At 37.5% G+C, this 21,568-nt stretch overlaps 1 protein-coding gene across 5 annotated transcripts in view; it reads right to left on the bottom strand.

Moving 5' to 3' along the window:
- Positions 1-21,568, bottom strand: part of LOC126188882 (kinesin-like protein KIF21A) — a 486,465-nt gene that overhangs the window by 71,363 nt on the left and 393,534 nt on the right. For 3 of the 5 annotated variants that reach the window (XM_049930549.1, XM_049930550.1, XM_049930551.1), the window contains 2 exons: positions 13,665-13,811; positions 10,474-10,630 (listed from right to left, as the gene is read on the bottom strand). In XM_049930549.1, the coding sequence (XP_049786506.1) occupies positions 10,474-10,630; positions 13,665-13,811 (304 nt within the window). The remainder of the gene's footprint in view (positions 1-10,473; positions 10,631-13,664; positions 13,812-21,568) is intronic. The other 2 variants (XR_007537870.1, XM_049930552.1) reach the window with 2 other exon arrangements.

Raw genomic sequence — 21,568 nt, 5'->3', positions numbered from 1 at the left:
TGCCAACCTCTATTACAGATGACAGTTAACCATTCACTCCAAGGTCTTTCCTACAAAGCTCGTTAAGGTGTCACTCCAGTAACTATTGGGACACATTTGGCCCTTTCCTGGTTTGAGAAGAGCTGTCAAAACAGCCCTCTTCCATGAGCTGTCAAAACAGCCTTCCTCCATGAGCTGGGACAGCTGTCTGTCTGCCTTATCAAATTAAATCATCATAATATTTCCACATCATGCCATATCGGATTTGGTCATGATCAGCTGCAGTATTGCAAGCCACAGACAGCTCCCACTTGGAGAAGGGGCACTTGTAGGACTCCAAATTGTTAGACCTAAAGTCCAATTCACCCATTTCCATGGTGGCACAGGAATAGCATAATTCTGGATCCTGGCTAGCAGTGTGCAATAGTCAGCACAAAATGCTCTGCCATAGTCTGTGCGATATCTATAGGTGGTGTTTGGAGATGCCTCTGAGTCAATAGTGCTGTTATAGGCAACTGATTGCCTTTACCGGGAATCCTTCTGATGGCTTCCCATACTTCTGTAGAACATGTGGAATGACTGATGGGTGCCTGCCATGAACTTGATGATGCATCAAGGCTTTGCCCTTGCTAAACAGAAGGTTGCAAGGTTTTCTGCCATTGATAAGCTCTTAAACTGTCACAGAGCTGCACACCTGACCCAAATGACTGAACAGCAATCATCATTCCACTAAGGGACACGTGGCCTCCAAGTGCGATGGAGAAGTCACCAGCAAGTGGATTGCCCGTGTGATGTGGTTCACCCAATCCTGGATGCCGGTGCGGCATTCAAACACAGCCAGCTGGCTCAACAGCATCCAGTTGGCTCTGCTGATCATCCACTGTAGTTGCATCCTTTCAGGGAGAGCTCTATCCAGTAGGCGAGCGCAGAGTGGGAAGTCGTCACTGGAATGAAGGTGGTCAATGCTGTCCTGCTGAGTCTGGAAGGGCTTCAGAGCAGACAGAGAAGTCGACGGTTGAGAATGACCCAGTAGGTGCACAAAAATGAATGGAAGTGCCTGTGTTGAGGATGCACAGCTCGTGAGATGTCATGAGCTTTCCAAAACCCAACCCCGAGGACAAGTAGAGGCTGAGCCCTACAATACATGATGGGCACTGAAGTCTCACCAGTAGGAGATATGGTCAGGAGAGTTGTTCTATACAATCCGTTAGTGCCTCAGAATCAATTGCATAGTGCAGAGGTAAGTGTAGTGAGCAAACATGTATTTCAGCTGTAATCGATTGCAGGTCAGTAGCTAGGGGGAGAGCAGATAATTGTTGCACTTTATTGACAAATATAGAAAACCCTCCCTCAGCCCTTTCCTCAGTCTCATCATCCTTGCGATAAAGTGTACAGCCCCACAGTACAAGAGCATCGGACGCTTTAAAGTTCTTTTCCTGCAAACAAAAGCACAGGGGACATCTTGTGCTGGAAGTTTCAGTCCCTCTACACGTGTCCTAAACCCATTACATTCCAAAGTTGGATGGGAGCCATCTGCCATGGGGATAGCACCATCATCCTGACTTTCTGCCAGGGAGAAGAGCCTGAAAGGGGTGGAGACTCAATTGTGGTATGAGATGATTGCCCCAGCCTGACAAAGATCCATCACCTCTGAAGAAGATTTGAGAGAGAAGTCAGAGAGGATGACATCAACATTGTTGAACAGTGTACTTTCCATCTCCATCAGCGGATGATCTGTGCTTTTGACTTTGACTTTTTGGTCCGAGGAGGCTTCGGAGTCACAACCGTAGAAGTGGTAGAGGTAGCACTGGACCAGACAATCTTTGGAAGGACAGGGAGTGCCACAACATCAGCAACCATGGCTTTTTGTTAAATTCTGGGAAAGGGGCAGGCTTTAAAATAACTGCAACAGCATAAGTGGCTCTGCAACACAGGTACTAGTACTGACAATAGCAGCTTCCATTTGTGCATTGGTAGCATTTGTTTTATGGACTGGCTGTTTAAGAATGGATGCAAAGGAAGCAGCAAACTTATGCCTTGTATATCTTTGGCCTTGTATATCTTTCTGGCATCACTATACAGGTTGTGCTTTGTCATTTTTATCTCCTGGGCCCATTTTTCAAGAAAAACACAACTCGGGAACCCTGGGGTTGTTGAGCCTGTACTCAGCAAACAAATGTTGAGCCCATGAGGGCATTATCCAACCAAAAGGCAATAACACAAGAGCTACTGACCATAACTGCCACTACATAATAATAAATCAATACTCCATTCCCTCATACCAAAGCTGGCACATTCTATTTAACTGAGATTAGGGATTCTTTGAAGTGACAAGAACTGCTCCATGCAATGAAGTAGCAAAACTGCACTATACAAAATTAAAATAATGGACATTTGCAGTAGAATTTTATTTTTTGGATTTAATCTGTGCATAGCTATAGTGTTGTAGGAAGAATCAATAAATGTGAGAAGAACCACAAGGATGATGATGATGATGATGATGATGATGATGATGATGCTGTTGTAACACAAAGTACATTTAACAAGAAGATGCTACAAAAACAACATACGGCCCAAATATCTGTGAAGACACAATAAATTATGGTGTTTGGATACAAGCATGATACAACTATGGACAAAATGAACACCACCTGCAAAGCTTAAACATAGCAATTTGCCCAAATAATTACCTTAGTTGAGGACTGCAATGCCAAAATAAGTCATTAAAACAGTCAGCAAGGAAACCATACACAGTGTAGCTATGTAACATTTGTCGATATGAAATGTCAGCAATCACTCAATGTTGAATGGACTACTCTTTGAACACAAATCATCTACTGTTCAGTCACAGATTCATTTGATTCTTTATGGATTGGACTTCATACTGAAGAAATAGTTCATAAGCACACGTTAATAGAAACCTTTTTCCTTCAGTGGCTGTCACAGCACCATGTGTGTGAAAGTGTGAATCATAAACAAATTCTGGAGTACAACATACAGCCAGCATTGCTGGATACACGGATGTAGGATATTTCAGTTATCCTTCACAAGGATATATGTATCATACGAGATGATACAAGACAAACATGAATATATGGGGGAGTTGGCTTGACAATTGTTTTAACTCTAAGACCAAGGCTCAAAAGCAAAATTAAGCAGACAGACAGCTAGTAACTCCAGAAGTATCAACATGAGCTTCATTCCAATACCAACCTTTACCCATGCGGCTGCACAGTAGGCATGCAGTCTCACCATTTAATTGCCCTATGCTGGATACATATATTTGAATATGCACAAGTATAATTTATTTGATCAGTCATTTAAAAACTGCTATGTTTAAGTTATTATGAGACTGGTATGTTGAAGTTCTTAGCAAATACTTGCTTTTTCCAGTGGATTACACAAGTTCGGGTAAGCACTTGTCTTATCTTGCTTGCAAAATATAGTCAGAAGTTCACCTGCAGGTGACAAATGCCATATGGTTCATTTATCTCCACACCACACTTGGAATGTAACATTTGCTCATCATAAGTGAGGCACAAAGTTTTCGAGATATTAGCTCAGATACTCCAAAGGCGAGAAGACATCACAACCTCAAAAATTAAAGAAAAAAGTACTTTTTAATAAATTTGATAAATTTGTCATCAGTTATGTGATCAGCAAGAAGAACAAACATTTCCATATTATAAAGAACTTTTATCTTGTAACCGGTCTTTTCAGTAACATTAGAAGCAATGTAACATCTCAGATACTGACAGATTCCACAAATAATGTCAATAAAATTACCTGTTTGACTACTTTCTCTTCATCTAATAACCCAATGACATTTGACGTGGAATCGACAATGATCTTTTTAATAGTGTTTGGGGATGAAATACCACTATCTCATTGTTTTCTTTACCAGATAGGGAATGCAGTCCAAAATTCAACAGCACTGCAACACTTGTAGAAACATGGAATACATATTCTACACAGCCCCTCTTCAATGAACCGTGTTTCTACAGGATTTCCAGTATATACAAAATGCAAACTTTGATATCATGGTGCTTCTGCTGCAATGAGCAAAAAAGATTTACCTTAACAACGTAGATCAGGTGGATGGAAGAGCCAAGCAGATGATGGTTTAGGCCTGTGTTCATTTTGGAGTCTGGAAACAAGTGTCATTGTGAATTGGAGCCCAAACAGGCTAAGCTACACAAATGTTCTGGAGTATCACTGGCCACAACCACAGAATGATTAACAACATATTTCATTCAAAAACAAACTTAATACAATTACTGTGCGGTGTTTTACCACCAATAGTTGTTTCATATTATTGTTAATGATTAACTTTATAAGCATTTTGGATATTTTACCATTCAGATTTTATGTTCACTATCCAGCCAACAATGCCTAAATCCAAAATAGTAAAAAGAAAAATAAAGAAACAGTCGACTTTGTAGTAGACCATCATCAGTCAACAGTTAGGGCACCAGCTATGTTGGCATCGAGGTAATACCAAATTATATCAGTCAGTACCATTAAATGTTTCCTGGACACCCACATCGCTGTTGTTTATGATGGTCTATTAACCTAAGTGCTAGCAATATTAACGTTAAATAAACGTATTGAGATGGTTTATTACAACTGCTGTAGTTCTACAGCCATTGCTTCTAAAATTATCAAAATCCAGTAACACACACTGTTCTACAGCCATGCCCAACAGTGTCTGCTGAAGTATGCACAGAACTTATTGCAACAGAGGAGTAGCTGTTGATCAGCTCTTAACTGAATGAACCAGGATTTTCTAATCAACTGACTGCCAAAGTACATCATTAGCACAGGTCAGTGAGCTACTGAAAGGACAACATATTCCTCATTTAGCTGTCTTTATTTTTGCTATTGCAATTTTTATGTTACTGCCATTATCAAGCACCTACACACACTGAAATTTATCAGGAATAAAATGTATCTGGAAGATGACAACACACTGAACAATAAGATCAAAAAAGTTCTGACTCTCTCATATGTTTAGTAGTAATTGGTGCCATGCCATGATGCATACTGTTTTCTATTAGGACTGGTGAAAGAAGGAAGATTAGAATTTAACATCCCCTTGACACCGAGGTCATTAGAGATGGAACACAAGTTCAGATTGTTTCAATGACAGGGACCGAAATTGGCTGTGCCCTTTCAAAGGATCCATCCCGGCATTTGCCTGAAGCAATTTAGGGAAATCATTGGAAACCTCAATCTGAATGGTCACATGCGGATTTGAATTGTCATTCTTTTGAATGCATGTCCAGTGTGCTAACCACTGTGTCACCTAGCTCATTGTGTTCAGACTGTTGTCATCTCCCCATTATGTTACTTATGTCTTGCTGATATTGCTGAATAGTAAATCTGTGAGGTGCATAAGACTCTCATTATTATCTTCACTACCATTCTGTTAGTTTACTTTGTATAGTTACATTTATGTTTCAAACTGCACAAGAAACAGCATGAGTTGAAGCAGTTACGTTTATTTAGTTATATTTACCAAGTCAGTGGTCACATCTGTCACTTCCATTGAAAGTATGCTTTTTGTCATTTGCCACAACATCCTTCATGCTCAAACACATTTTGAACTTGTAGCATTATAATGTTATGTATGTATTGTGTGTTAACAGGGTTAGAATTTTAATCTTACATGTTAAGTGGTTGTCAATAGGGACATAACACAACAAGGTCACCATTATTCATAGCTTATATCTGTACAGTTACATTGCACTAGTAATTTGTCAGCAGTGCATATTAGCACATTCTTGAGGTTACTTTTCAGATTATTGTTGTCACCCTAACATGTTTTTATGTCTTCACAATACATTTATATGTGCTCGATAATGGCATAAATTTTGAAATTGCAATAGCTAAAATAAAATCATTCACAGCCCTACGTGGAATATGAGACCCCTTTCAATAATTTACGTAGCCTGTTGATCCATGTTAAAGCAAGTTCAATGAATGTTACCAATACACAAAAGATAGGAAACAGCGATAGCACTTCACATTATCGATTCTTTTCATTTTTTCTTTTTCCTATTTTTATTTGCGTAACTTTACTTTTACATCTCACTGACAGCAATACATCACAAACTACTTCCATGGCTCAATAAAGTTTTGCAATATGAATTAACCTTGGTTTCATTTGATGTTTGATTACATTATTTTTTAAAAAGTACCGCTGTTAAGGTTTCTGTAGGGGCGAAAACCACCTACCACCCATGTGGGTGGGGGAGAAAGGGGATAACATAGAAGCTTAACTCAGGAATGTCTGGAGTGCTTCCAATCAAATTTAGTCTATACATGACTAATTATCTGTATACTTGTTTGTATAAAAATGTTAGCTGAAGGTAGGGAAAGAAGAAGTGACTTGCAAAAATATTTGATAACGACCAATATTAGCATCAAATCCATAGTTTTTCAGACGTCTTCATGATTGTTACAATGGCATTTCACCCCCTTAGTTGGGAGCAAGTGTGTGTGTGTGTGTGTGGGAGGGGGGGGGATGGCACTTGCAAATACAATAACATATTAGCATATCTCTGTAATAACTGAATGAAATTCTACCAAAACTGGCAGACATTTCACTTAATACGTAAAAAAAATTAGTTATAGTAAGACAGCCCTTGCACAACTGTGGCCGAGGGTTTGATGCGAAAAGACGTTACAAAAGCATAAAACAGGAGTGCCTGGAGCTGTTTCAACCATAACTGAATTATACATAATTCAACTCATTACTTGCATAAAAATGCTGTGGCGGTAACATACCCCCACTACTGCTAGAGGCAAGTGGGATTAACCCGTAGAAATGTCTTAAAATGACCTATTGGTACTTCTTTCCTGTAAGTAGCTGAATTTGAAGGATTTGAAAATATGAAGTGCCCTCCGTCTTTTATTTGCATTGTTCAATGTATCAACCATATTGTGGGAATGAGCACTGAAGCGAGCCAATAATTTTGTCAGTGTGTTTAATGATGAAAGATCATGCTACATGGCTCAATATGACAGATACATTTTAGATTATCTCTCGAGCTGCATGGTGTGAAACAGTGGTGAATCAGGCAGTTGCCAGTGACAGTACTTTTTTAGAAACAAGAGTCAGTTACTGGCAGAATTACAATTTTCTTCAGAATTAAGAGGAAGATGCAAGCTGATATTCGCTAGAAATATGGATGAATTATGTGTACAGGTATGTGTCAAATATATTAAATATTTGTGATATACCTATGACATATGCTATTTGAATTTCCCAGTAACACAAGTGGGCTTTCGAATTTCCCTCCATTTTGAACTTGGCCCAAGTGGGCTAGTTCCACAGTTCCACCATCTTGGACCATCGGGTGGGGAGAGGAGGAAATCTGGCAATGCAGCACATCATAGAAGAAAGTAAATCATCGGCAATTTGGTAACAAAGCAGACTGCAACAAACTTGTGAGTGTACCTTTCTATGATTATGTAACGGATTTCTATCATTACGTCACTGAACTGTTGACCACAACTTGCCTATCAAATGTCAGCACAAACATGCTTGAAGCTCACCTGGATGGTAGAAAGCACTTGGTGGTGTTACTAGTTCAACCTGACACTGCTTAGTTATAACAGTATGGGCATCAGTCACAACTGTTATTGTGTCTGAACACCAAAGGAGAGGCATGACACTAGATGCTCTGAGTACTGCAGAGGTCGAACTACACAGGGCTCTGATCTAGATTACACCTGTGGGTGTAGTATAGATGGTTAACATGCTTGAACTTCTTGCTGACAGCATTCACCCTATGACAACTAGATCAATAGTTAAAATACTGTGCAAAATGATGCAACTGTCAGCCTGGTGAGATGATCTGAAATACATAATTTTCATTTGGTTTTTGATGCTCTAAAAGCAGACATGTTTGTAGAACAATTTATAGGACTGGATTCTACCTCTTTCACAAAAAGCAAATTCTCCTTACTTTAATTTTCTCATCCAAATGATGTGGAATGCTGCATGATACTGCACATCATTCTTATGGAAAATCATGCAAATCTCTGTTTCATCCTAGATTTATGATATGCACTGTTAAAGATCAAGGAAGACAACAAAATCTTTAAGCACTCCACATTTCTAATGATGTACAATGAAACTATGTTCTGCAAAAGCAAATAGAACCAGTCCTATAATCTATCAAAATACATCTACATGACTACTCTGCAATTCACATTTAAATATGTGGCAGAGTTCTTTCAACAACCTTCAGACCATTTCTCTAGTGTTCCTCCCTTTAACAGCTCATAGGAAAAATGAATACTTCACTCTTTCTGCATGCTTGGTTGACGACTGTAAAATATTTTCAAATTCTGGGGAGAAAGCTGCTGGCTGAAATTTTGTGAAAAGATCTCACCACAATGAAAAATGTCTGTTTTAATTATTGGCACCCGAACTCATCTATCATTTCCATGACAATCTCTCTCTTATTTCACAATAATACAGTATAGGCTGTCCTTCTTTGGGCTTTTTCGATATCCTCTGTCAATCCTATCTGATAAAGATCCCATGCTGCACAACAATACTTTAGCAGACGATGGACAAATTTAGTGTAGAAGTCTCTTTAGTAGGCCTCTCAACCTGTTGCGTCTTCTAAGCATACTGTCAATAAAACAATCTCTGGTTTGCCTTCCCCAAAATATTATCTATGTGGCTGTTCCAATTTAAGTTGTTCATAACTGTAATTCCTAGTATTTAGTTGAACTGACAGCCTTTAAATTTGAGTGATTTATCGTATAACCAGTATTCAACAAATTTCAACAATCTGTTGAGAAAGCCAAAGAAATTACAACTGCTGTACAAGGTGGAACCCAACATTTTTGGGACTGGTGCTGCCATCTGGAAAGTAGGAGTAGTAGATCTTTGCACCACTAGGTGGTGAGAGCTGCATATCTGATGAGTCGGTGTGCGGAGTGGCATTCAGCTGGGAGGACGTGTTGCATGTCCCCAGTGATTTCGGTAATACTCTGTGTTCGGTGTGCGGCGATCTTACAATGTGTTGAAGTGTGCACGGACCTTCATCAGACTGCATCTGATGATCCAGCCTTCTTGTCATGGGTTATTACTGGCAACGAGAGCTGGATTTACAGTTATGACCCAGAGACAAAGCAATAATCATCCCAGTGGAAGAGCATGATCATCATTTTCTTTGATACCAAGGGAATTGTGCATAAAGAGTTCGTCCCACCCAACCAAACACTGAATTCCACATACTACTGTGACATTTTGAGACGGCTCCGTGAAAACGTGTGGCGAAGACGGCCCAAACTTTGGTGTCAATGGAACTGGCTGTTGCATCATGACAACACGCCATCACACCTTCTTGCTCACCAGGACCTTTTTGGCAAAAAAACAACATGGTGGTTGTACCCCACCCACCATACTCACCAGATTTGGCACCTTGCGACTTTGCACTATTCCCTAAACTGAAACTCAAGTTGAAAGGCCATTGGTTTGACACTCTAGAGAGGATTCAAGAAACATCACTGACAGTAAGATGTCCAGCCATATTAGCCCTGATAACAATGTAATATTGCTGCATCAGATTTCACAGGTGAGAAGAAGACGAAGAAAAAGGAGGAGAAAGCATGTGTTTCATAGTATCTTGTTCATTAATATCTCCAACCAAAATTTCGTCAATACATTCCAATCTATAAAGTGTGTTACAAAAACAAAGCACAAATTGCAGGACACATTCCTTACACATAGACAAAGAAATTATGTTATATGAACATGGTCTCTTGAAATGCTTTGTTTCCATGTTACAACTCATTTGATCCAACTCATTAATCATGGGAAACACACACGAACAGAATGCACCAGCATACCATACCCAAGTCCTTCTCACAGGACATGTTCACTATGCCCTCTGATGGCATTGATACATGCATCAACTTGCCATCATAGTAAATCTCTGATACACTGATGTATTCCTCGAGTACTGCATATCATCTTGCAGCCTTCCATAATATGGGCACAGTACTCTGAACATATTGTACAGGGATTCCATACCCAAGAGCTTTCAAATGGCCTGACATATAAAAGTTCAGTGGGTTTAGGACCATAGAGTGTGGAGGCCAGGCAATAACAGTTTCTGTGACTGATGGATAGGTCGAAAAAAGTAATTGCCCAGCCTCCACACTCTCCCGACCTAAACCCAATGGACTTTATTTGTGGGAGTGAGGTAAGTTTCTGTGTGTGTTGCCTTTTAAATAAAAGGTTTTCAGGTCTGTGCCTGTGTTGTCATGTTATTTCTCTTGCCAGTGAAGTTGTATCTAAACATATGAGTAATCAAAAAGTTAATGGAGATCAAGAAAATCATCATGAGAGAGTGAACTGCCAAATTAATCATCATCATTAGTAAATAACAAAAATAAGTGTATATATGTAAGGCATGAACATTTGCTAACATTGATCTGCAAATTCAAAGTACTAAATTAATATCATACCTTCCCCTGGTATACACTGATGACACCTTCCCCAATCTGCTGATCACTTGAAGCTGTAGTCCCAGACGTAAGGCGAGAAAATACGTTTTCCTCACGACTGTTGGTACGCCGGTATGTTGGGGGAGAGTTAGGTGGGCTTGCGTCTAGACCCTGATCCCTGCTCAAGCCCAAGCATGCGTGCAGGCACACACATAGAAGCCTCATGTTAGTTGGTGGTAGAACAAACATTCTCACAACGTTAAGCATGAACTATTGGCACAAAACAAAAGGACAATGGAACAATCATCAGCATATTAGTGGCAGCACACTGTTATACTCAGTTCAATTGTTTGTCACACATATTTTAAAGCTTCTCTCTAAGCTGAAAACAAACAGGTTATGGATAATTCTGTCACTCAATGGGAAGTTAATAGCACAGTTGAGTAACTCAAATGTTTTCCAAAAAATTTTTGTAATTAGTTTATCACACAGCTAGTCAGGTGAGTAAGTGTTTGACTGAATGATTGTTTCTTAATAAGTACAGTCCCCCACACAAAGAATGATGTTTTTGGAGCTCTACACATGGTGTTCATCCATTTCATAATTTAATTTGTCACACTGTCCATTCAGTTGTTTGACCATGTGACTGAATAATTATGCATCTTAGTTTTCCTTTGCTGTACTACACTCCAAGCTGCAAAACTCTCTTTAAAAGTGCAATGATGTGAAAAGAATCATTCTGTTCACCATTGTCACAGTATTAAACAAAACATTTTTTAAACTGGTTATCATAGAGAGAAAATATATATACACACACACACTCTTTTATTGCATTTATATAATGACACTTTTCACTTAAGAATTCTAACTTTCCACCAGTTCTGGGAGAAATTTGTTATCTTTAAAGGCAACTGACAAAATAATACAGCACATTTTACAGAATCTGAAGGATGGAAGTCACACAAGTAAAATTGCTGGAAACTTCAAAATAAATGTTTGTACACGTACAAACACAGAATACTTGTATGCATCTTAACATTATTCCTGTGATGCTGCTGTTTGTACACACAATGTCCATAACCAGCTAAATAAAATCACAATTTCTACCAGGTATACTACCGTAATATTTAGGATGCTTCTGACATTCTGATCATGATTTCAATTCATGCAAAACATTATGAAATAAAGAATGTCAATTTTTAACATATACTTAGGGAGTTAAATAACAAAACGATTTAATATCAGCATTATATATAATTTTTTACCAACATTCAATGATATACATATAGTACAGTCTGCTAAATATATTTATAAAATTAACAGATTAATCATGTCAGCATGTGAATTCCATTTTGGATGTAGCAACACTTAACTTATTTACAAAAAAATAATTGTTCAGAAAACTTTCACAATAACACAATGAAATAATTTCACAGTATAATTGCAAACTGCAAGCTAAACCAGTGGTTACTTTCAAAATACTACACTGTGTCAAGAAAGAAAAAGAAAGGGGGGGGGGGTGCAAGAGGCCAAGTAGGGAGGGCCAGACCTATGAAACTCATTGACAGTACGACGACATAATTTCTAGTTCTTTAACTTAAAGGTTTTCATCAACTGGTGGTTTACAAATCAGAAATGCTGATGCTTTATTACATACAAACTGATGTTAACAGAGTAGGCAGAAGACAGAATGAGAATATCAAGTTTCCAAAAAAATGCAGTAAAATGACAGTTAAGTGAAAGGGATTTGCATTGTTAATAGCTCGGCAGAAGAGCAATAGTAAAAAGAAAATTTCTGCTGCATTTGTTTAAGAGTGAAAATGTATGCCAGAAAGGATAAGATTGCAGATAATGTTTCATACAAGAAATCAAAACAGAAGAACAGTACGAGTACATGGAAGGATAAATGTTAATGTTTGCTGTGAAACAAACACCATCAGGAAATAGATAGTCAGGTACTCAGATCACTGTGGAAATACCAAAAAATATTCTCTCTCTGCTTTTAAGACTATTGTTTGCCATACCTGCTCATACAATAGCAAACATATTTTCTTTCTAAAATTTTACTTTTTTAAGCCCTAAACCAGTGTGATTTAAGTCCAAAAAAACTGCCAACTTCAGGAAATACTCTTACAAATGAGCCGATCAGGCACATCTCATATGCACTCAGACAACTGTTTTACTACCAGCTCCAATCCATTTAATTTATGCAGGCTGTTATGTAAAATCTGTTAGCAATAACCCAAAGCATCCAAGTGACGTTCTGACCATTTGCACTCAATACAAAAGAAACCAAATTTTGTTATGTTATGTACAACACAAATTTTGCATGCAGGATGAGATACGATAGTAAAATGGAAGCATTACTTTCAGATTACAAGTGTGGAATACCAATTCTTCAGTAACTTACAGTGTAATAACTAAATCCACGTCACAAGACATGTCATCGGTGCCACCGAGGAAGCATGCGAAGTTGATGCATACTGGTCATGCCACAATTAATTGTAATTGAAATGCTTATACTACCATGTTTTGGAAAATTTGGGTAACTTGTAAGCTGTAGTGTGTGTTTCTGACATGATTAAATAAATAAAACAAGATATTACAGCAAACTGATCATATTTCGTCTTCTTCGTGTAACGTGTGGCACCTACAACATTTAATTGCTAAACAAGGACATATAACTTACAGACTTCTTTTCCAGTATTACAGTGATTGGTATCACGGGTTAAATATCACAATCTGAATGTGAAGTGATTACCGGAATACTGAACCACTTCAATATAGTTTTACCAGATGGGACAAGCCTTTTTTATGTTAGACAGAAGAACAGCTAGCTGCCCATCTTCTTGTTTTCTTCTAATTATTACAGTGGAACACAGTTCTACAAACCAGCTTTTAATATTAGCAAGGCTAAGCTCAGAAAGCTAAATAAGATATGTTTTTAATCTACTACCTCCTATATTCAATACAAAAAGCTTGTTGGTATAAACAGATTCACAGCAACAAAAATGGCTTGAACCACAAAAAAATCTACTAACTAATTTTTAAGCAGCCTTTCATGATAAAGGAGCACACTGCTTAATATTGTTATAGCACTCATTTTACTATTTTACTCTCACTATATTTCTCACTAGCATAAGTCTTCACAACCATTTTATGTAAGTCATGCACTTACTACAGTTATTCAAGCATGCACCACTCCCACTTACATTGATCCCGGTTTGCCAAGCAAATTGCTCTGCAATGTGTTAAATGTACGGCGTGTAGTTCGAGGAGAAGTGGATTCCTGGCGGTCGTAAGTTTTACGGCCTGCCACTGGTGAGGGCTTCGGTAGCTCAGTCTTAGTTACCAAATTTCTAGAGGAAAGATAACAGTGTTAAAACCTTTTTGTCAGCGGATGACTGCATGTTAAAAAGTGGCCAAATATTAATGCTCTTGTGAGATTAGCTTGAAACACAATAACAAAAGCAACAATCACGACAACCAAACATAACCTCCCCTCAATTTCTCTACAGACAAGTTCTCTTCATTAGTACAGGAATTCAACTGTGAAACGTAAACAGCGTTCTCAATTACAAAATCAAAATAAGCTGCTTACATTCTGTACAGATTCGGCCCCTCATGTCATTCAGATACAATACAGCCTTAATGCAGAATGAAAAGGCAACACACCCTTTTCTTTCAATTAGTGGAAATTGTCCCAGTTTCATGCTTTTGCAGTATAATTAGTGGATGAGCAATTATTTATAACAACCAGAGTTTCTCACAAATGTTTTATCAAGTTGTTGCTCAACTTTGCAAGTGGAGGTACTTCTTGGAAAAACATTATTATATATTTTCTTTATTATTCTTGAAATATGGTTCAGCATAATAGAGTTATTCTCAGTGGACTCTCTGTACCTAATGACTTTCTTCCTCCATTAGAGAGTACAATGTTTCAGATGCACTCACTTGCAGTTATCACACTTTTTGTTTTAATACAATGCAATATGCAAACTCTTTTCCTGTGTCGAAAATGAAATTAAACTTAAACAAACTAGACAAGTGGATAAACAAAACCCTTTTACAAACAAATGCTGAACAAGAAACTGCATCATCATCGTCTAAAAACCATTCATAATCACGAGCACAACAAAATGCCCCCAGAAATACCATCTCGATGAGGATGACACTATTGTTTCGGAACATGTTTAGGACACAAGAAAAAAATATTAATAATTTTACTTTGTTAGGGATATCTCCACACTGACTTATGAGAAGAGGTAGCTTCTGTTCATAATTATTGTTCACTTTATTGGTCTTGTACAGAATATGTAATGAAAATGTCTGTAACGGCAGCATTTTGGACCAACTGTAAACACAGATACCTATCCCACTCCAGCGAACTTTCATGCTTTATTAGAACTGTTAACAACAGGAATTAAAACTGAAACAAGCAGAGGGATTATTGCAAAGATTAGGAGCAAAAATTAGAAATTTCATTCACTGTAATCACAAAGAATTACAATAGCCAGCACGGTATAAACTTTTTATGGGAATCTACATGTCACCATGGGCAACTTTTTTTTCAGTGCGCATATTGCACCTAATCTGGCCCAAAACTATGTGACATTTGCAGGGACACAGTGTAATACTCAAAGTAACTTACTACAATATTAACAATTTTAGTAAACACTATCTGTTGGAGCCTACAACTTTCACCATTGATGTTATACTGTGGTCATCTCGCTCTGCTATTGTGTTTAGGTCCACTGTCAATATTTCAGTCAAGTTGTGCTGCCTTCTCGGATCATGAGAAACTGCACAAAATCCTCCCACTGAGACTCTTATGCCATCCAGAGTAAGGGAAGAACTCCACATGAAGTATTCTTATCCCACTAAAAATAGATTGTTTAGCTGTCTTCTGGGCAGTTATTCCAGTCAATCAGTTGTCAACCTGTTTTGCTGTGGACACAACATATCATAACATCAGTATAAATGAGAGAACAACTTCATTTTTTTTATATCTGCTCCAGGCAACAGCTCTCCGTATTTCAGTACCCCGTAGTACACTTATCTATGATGCTGAATATTAGACAGTTGTTTAGGATATATGGAAGCATACATGCATATTCTCTATTACATAGCAAACAACTGATGGAAACTCAACACAGCGGGAGTACCTTTGTGGCAAAGCAACAATGTTCAAGACATAGAGATAGTATTAGGGTACTAACAATCACATCTTCTTATTGAAATAAAGTCTTCATATTTTTATTGGATTAAACATTTTTCTATTGAAAGAAATTGGTTTGAACTTTTTCATGCAAGTGCCAATTTTTAACAACAATATTATAGACAGTAAACAATAAAAAATCCAGGATGAAATAATGATAACATTACAAAAAGGATACATTGCTACGTACCATATACAGAAGATGTGAAGTTGCAGACAGGCACAATGAAAAGACAGTTACACATCTAAGCTTTCAGCCAAAAGGCCTTCTCCCAAAGTAAAAAACACATGTAAATTCACGTAAGTACAAATCACGTACAAGACACTGTCTCTGTCCACATTAGCCAGCGACAGTGGTTATATGTGTGTGAGCTGTCCTTTTGTGAATGTGTTTGTGTTTGTATTTTGTACTTCGGAAGAATGCCTTTTGGCCAGAAGCTTAGATGTATAGCAGTCTTTTCACTGAGGATGTGTGTGACTCAACATCTCCTCTGTATGGTGAGTAGCAATGCATTTTTTTCATACTACTTTTTATTCAAACCTGAATTTTCTAATGTTTGTAAATGCCAATTTTTTTTTGTATTTTTCTTCCCTGTAATGTAGGTACGTTCCGTCAGTGGTCCAGACAATTGGAAAGTAAATTAACAAACTGAATATTAGTCAACAGTGTTGGAATTACAACAGATATTTTTGACAAAAATTAAATGCACAAACGAATAAAATGATTACAAAACCATCTATTCTATCACAAAGAAACATATCTGTTAATTGGATTACAACCTGCAAACATAAAATGGAAAAACTGTAACAAAATCTAATCTGTAAATATTAACACACTGCAGAGAACAAAATTAATTATTTCCAAACAAAAATAATTCATATTAAATTATCCTTTATATGAATACTAACCAACAGGAGGCTGCTGTTTACATGAGCAATACATACAAGCTGTTAAATTTAAAAACATTCTCGCTCGCACTCTCCAACAAACAATCATGAACTACTTCATACACAGTTTATTACTGTAGCGACCCTGAATGGTATCCTCCATTTGTAAAGAAATGGCAACTATCGCACAACAGTTTTAAAATGAAGTGTAGTGCCACAGACAGAGATACATAAAATGGGCATGTGCAGGTGTCAAAAGGGCAACACACGAAGCTTCAATGACTACTGTAGTAGAACTTTATTGTAAGAACTCCCACGAAACCCAAAGAAATTATGGTTGACACTGGAACCAAAACTGAGGATAGCAAATCAAAAGCAAAAATAATAAATTCAGTTTACAAATGGTCTCGTACAAAAGAAGAACCTGGAGTACTGGTCTAGTTTAATTCCTGTACCACTGATGAGAGGCCTAGACTTAGTATCAATTGCATTGAGAAACAGCTCTAAAGAGAAAAGGCCAATGGTACAGACCTAACAGAATTCCTGTCAGCTTCTATACAGAACTTTCAGCTGAGTTAGTACCTCTTTCAACCATTATATACAGTTATTTCTTGAACAAATCCCTGTACCCAGTATTTGGGAAAAGAAATCACAGATTACTGTCATCTACAAGACGGGTTGCAGACATGACCCACAAAACTATCATGCAACAGCGAAGAGATACATCTGTTGTAGAATCTCAAATGTAATGAGGTATCTTTAACAGAATGACCTTCTCCAAGCCACCAAGATGGATTCGACAAACATTGATCACACGAAACCCAACTTTCACTTTTCTAGGGATGGATTATGCTATTAATTATGAGTAATAGGTTCTAATACTCCAGTTCCACTAGAAAATAGGTTCCAGGAAGCTATTAATTATTTAATTGGTTCCACATAGTCTGAAGAATGCTGAAACCCACAAAGCATGAAAACAGGATCAAAGTACAGTCATATGGACTACCAAGCAAAATTTGTAAGTACACTGAGAATTTCTTGTTAAGGAGGACACCTTGGACAAAGTGTCATCAACAGATGGCATAACTTCACACGTTTGCCAGGGAAGTATATCGAGACTCTTGTTCATGTTGCATATTAAGGACCTGGTAGACAATATTAACAGCAGTCTCTCACATTCTATGTGTGATGTGGGTATCTAAGCACAAGTACTATCTGAAGAAAATTGTACAAATAACTTGTCATACCTTGCTAAGATTTCAAAATGGTACAGAGATTGGGAGCTTACTTTATATACTCAGAATTGTCAAACTGTGGTCATCATAAGAATCAAAAATGTACTGTTCTATGACTCCTATATTAGTGAGTCACAACTGGAACCATTCGACTCCTGTGAGCAGTTGGGTGATTAGTATCTGAAATGGAATGAGGACTTCTGCTCAGTCAAAAGTAAAACAGGTGGCAGGCTTTGGTTCATTGGTTGAATACTACGGAAATGCAATCAGCCCATAAATGACACAAAACTTGTGTAACTCATCCTAGAATTCTGCTGAAGTGTTTGGGACCCACCGAAAGAAGACCGGAAGGAGCTACTGAAGGTATACATAAGAGGGCAGCATAAAGGATCACAAGTTTGTTTGACGCACTGGAGATGTTACGGTAATTATGAGAAACCTGAACTGGGAGACACTTGCAGATATATGTCATATACCTTGTGAAAGCTTACAAAGCTTCAAATATCGGTATCAAGGGAGAAATCTATGAATACACCACAGACGGCCACATACCACTCTGGTAGGAACTGCAAAGATACAACTAGACTGCTTGCAACACACAGAGCGGCATTTGCACAGTTTTTTTTTTCATGCTGTATAGTCACATGAAAAGGGCAGAAACTGTAATATGTGATAAAAAATGTGAAGTACCTTTTTCCATGCACTTTACAACGATTTGCATAGTAACTACCCGTTGAAATACGTCTTGGACATTTATGAGATGGTATCCAAAAAATATAGTAAATATAATTTAAGTCAGAATGAGACAAGCGAAACTAAAAATCAAAAATGTATCACTTTGCCTTTCTGTGGTCCCATTAGCAATAAAATTGCCAGAGTATTCAAGAAGAGGAATATTAATGTAGGTTTCTCAATGACAAACAGACTAGGCTTGCTTTTAATGAATAACATTCATGAACGCAATGTCTTGCATGAATCGGGTGTTTACAAACTTACGTGTGCCACTTGTAATGCAGGTTACATAGGGCAAACCGGAAGAAAATTAGAAACAAGGTTCCGTGAGCACGTTGCACTTGAGAGGAAAGATATTGCAGAAAAATCAAATTTCGCAGCCCATCTGGTAGCTACTGGTCATACAACTCCAGATTTGACATCGCAATTGAAGTTGTTGCACAAGGGTAAAAAAGGACGCTTTCTCGACCTTATGGAAGAGATGGAGATCTTTTGCCATCAGAAATCTCCAGATATCAAGCTACTTAACGAGCAAACAATATCGAGAAGCACACATTTTTGGGAATGCTTCTCCGATATCCTATGAAAAAAGTCAACAACTTGTTGCCAATTATCACAATTAGCAACTCTTAGTCAGTTGCTTGTTATCCCTTATATACAATGCCTCAGTCATAGCTGCTACGAGAACACTTACAATGGCCCCTATTCTGACTATCTCGACACACGTTTCGGTTTGTTCTAATAACATTACTAACTTCGGTTTTTAAAAAGTATGCTCCCTTTTGTTCCTTAATTTTCAGAACTTATGGACGCCTACTGAACATAATTTTACTACAGTCGACATCTCTAAGGCGTTGACACAAAGTGATATGAACCGGTTTTCACTTTTACGTAATTATTTTTAATGTATGTTAACAATTCCTTTTCTGTTTGAATAAGTACTGGATATCGCGCATAGCCTATTTTTAATTTCTCTGAAGTACGATGTATATTTCTGGTATAAGTGGCACTATTACCTGTCCTTCCTCATGATGGTTTCTCGATGTATGATGTATACTACTTGTTTGCATCTTGTAGTTTAAATTTATTTCAATAACACAATTAGAACTATAGATACTTCTTAAGTCTGCTTTTATGTCATATGGGTCCCACTGTAACTATAAGTTATGTAAAATCAAATTATTTTTATTAGTATTCAAAACCAGTTGCTTGGCAATTTTATTACTGTTTCATCAACCTGTGAATGTATGTATGGGTTCTGACCCAGTGCTTATGTGGAAGCGTACAACCAGTGATGGGACGAATGATATGTACATTATCACGTCGTTAAATATGGTAACAAAATTGTTACTCTACACCCTCAAATCTTTTTTGTGTTGTAATTAATATTGTTTAATGGCATTTGAATTGTTACTTAGTGGCATTTTCGTAATATTACTATTTTTATATATTTGACTTCTCAGTTTTAACATAATATTTACGTAAATCAAGAACGATATACTTCTAACTTCCCACGCCAGATGATGGGTATTATGTTTTTAAAAACCTGTGTTATACCTCATTTCATGTTATTCATATATTATTCTTTTCATTGTCTTTTTCTCTTTTACCTGTCCTGCACTCTGACAACTTATTATCGATCGATATGCCGATATATTTTAGATGTTTCCTTCCCCCTTCGTCTGCTATGTGTTTTATGTACATTTTAAATTTGAATTACTTCATGATTCACAAATGCACAAGAGTTATTTTGTGTTAATATCTCGCAAAACCAGTAATGTGACACATGTCACATAGAGGGTGTTCCAAGCCCGAGGTCTGCTGAACTGGTGCATGTAAACAGCGGCCTCAGTTTATGTGATCGCTCCAAGCCTGTTGATACCAGTGCCTACCAATTTTAATTGTATATTACAGGTATGTTCCTACCAACTGTTATGTTCATACGCAGGTGTAGTTGTGATTTTCTGGTTTATATTCTCTGATCGTTATGTGAAATTTTTAGCTTCTAGCACTGAGAATGGTCACTAAGTGACCGAAAATTGATTTTGCGGATAATAAAACAAAAAAAAATACGACCAACGCTGTTTCTCCTTCCAATTATATCCATTATCTGGTCATGGTGCACACAACACTCCATGGAGTCACCAATCAATAGTAGGTGCAGTTACTGCTTGTGTCACTAACTGCTCCTTCCTGACGTCTAAAGCACAAAAATAACAATTTGTAGTTGCAATGTCTGAATGGGAGAGAAAATGGGTAGAAGTATTTTCTAAAATGTTATCTATGGTTTTATTCTCAGATAAATATTAATTTGCAACCCAGTATGTGACTTTTGAGTTTACAAAATGTCAAAAAAATTAAGGCTAATGAAGATTTCTAGATGTTTAATCTAATTATGGCTATAAAATTAACAGTTTAGTAAGGTGATCTGATCCAGAGAAAACTTTTCTAAATTGATTTTAAAGAACACAATTGAGGATTACTTTATGTACTCAATAAACCAAATCTCTTCAAACTGTTTAATGAAATAATTTGTAGCTAAGGCAAAACCATTCTTCAGCTCTGTTCGATGTGTTTTGTCAGTTTCACTCCCTCATTATGAAGTACTATGACTTCTTTAAATTTATTTTTAAATGTCCCAGAGTTTTTTCTATTCTCACTCAGCAGACAAAACTATTTAATCGACAGCAATATGGAAAAAAGTACACAGAAAACAAATATGTTAGCAGAAATTTAAACCGTATATACTACTGAAACACACATGTAAAAACAGGAACACATCAGTTCTGGGCAGTGAAAGATTTTTTCCATGTGCACACACAGGAGGGGAGAGAGGGAAAAAGGGGAAGGGGTCAGAGAGAGAGAGAGAGAGAGAGAGAGAGAGAGAGAGGTGGGGGGGGGGGGGGAGGGGGGTGTTACAGAATTCCTGTGGGAAGGGCAGCATTCACAACACAGATTGTTGGCCTAGGAAGAGGGGAAATAAGTTAATGAATTAGAAGAAGAAAAAGGTAACACAGTGAAAGACACAACTGAAACTATGTAA

This window comes from Schistocerca cancellata, chromosome 5 (genome assembly GCF_023864275.1).
Source record: "Schistocerca cancellata isolate TAMUIC-IGC-003103 chromosome 5, iqSchCanc2.1, whole genome shotgun sequence".
NCBI classification, from domain to species: domain Eukaryota; kingdom Metazoa; phylum Arthropoda; class Insecta; order Orthoptera; family Acrididae; genus Schistocerca; species Schistocerca cancellata.
This window is presented reverse-complemented; position numbering and strand designations above follow the sequence as displayed.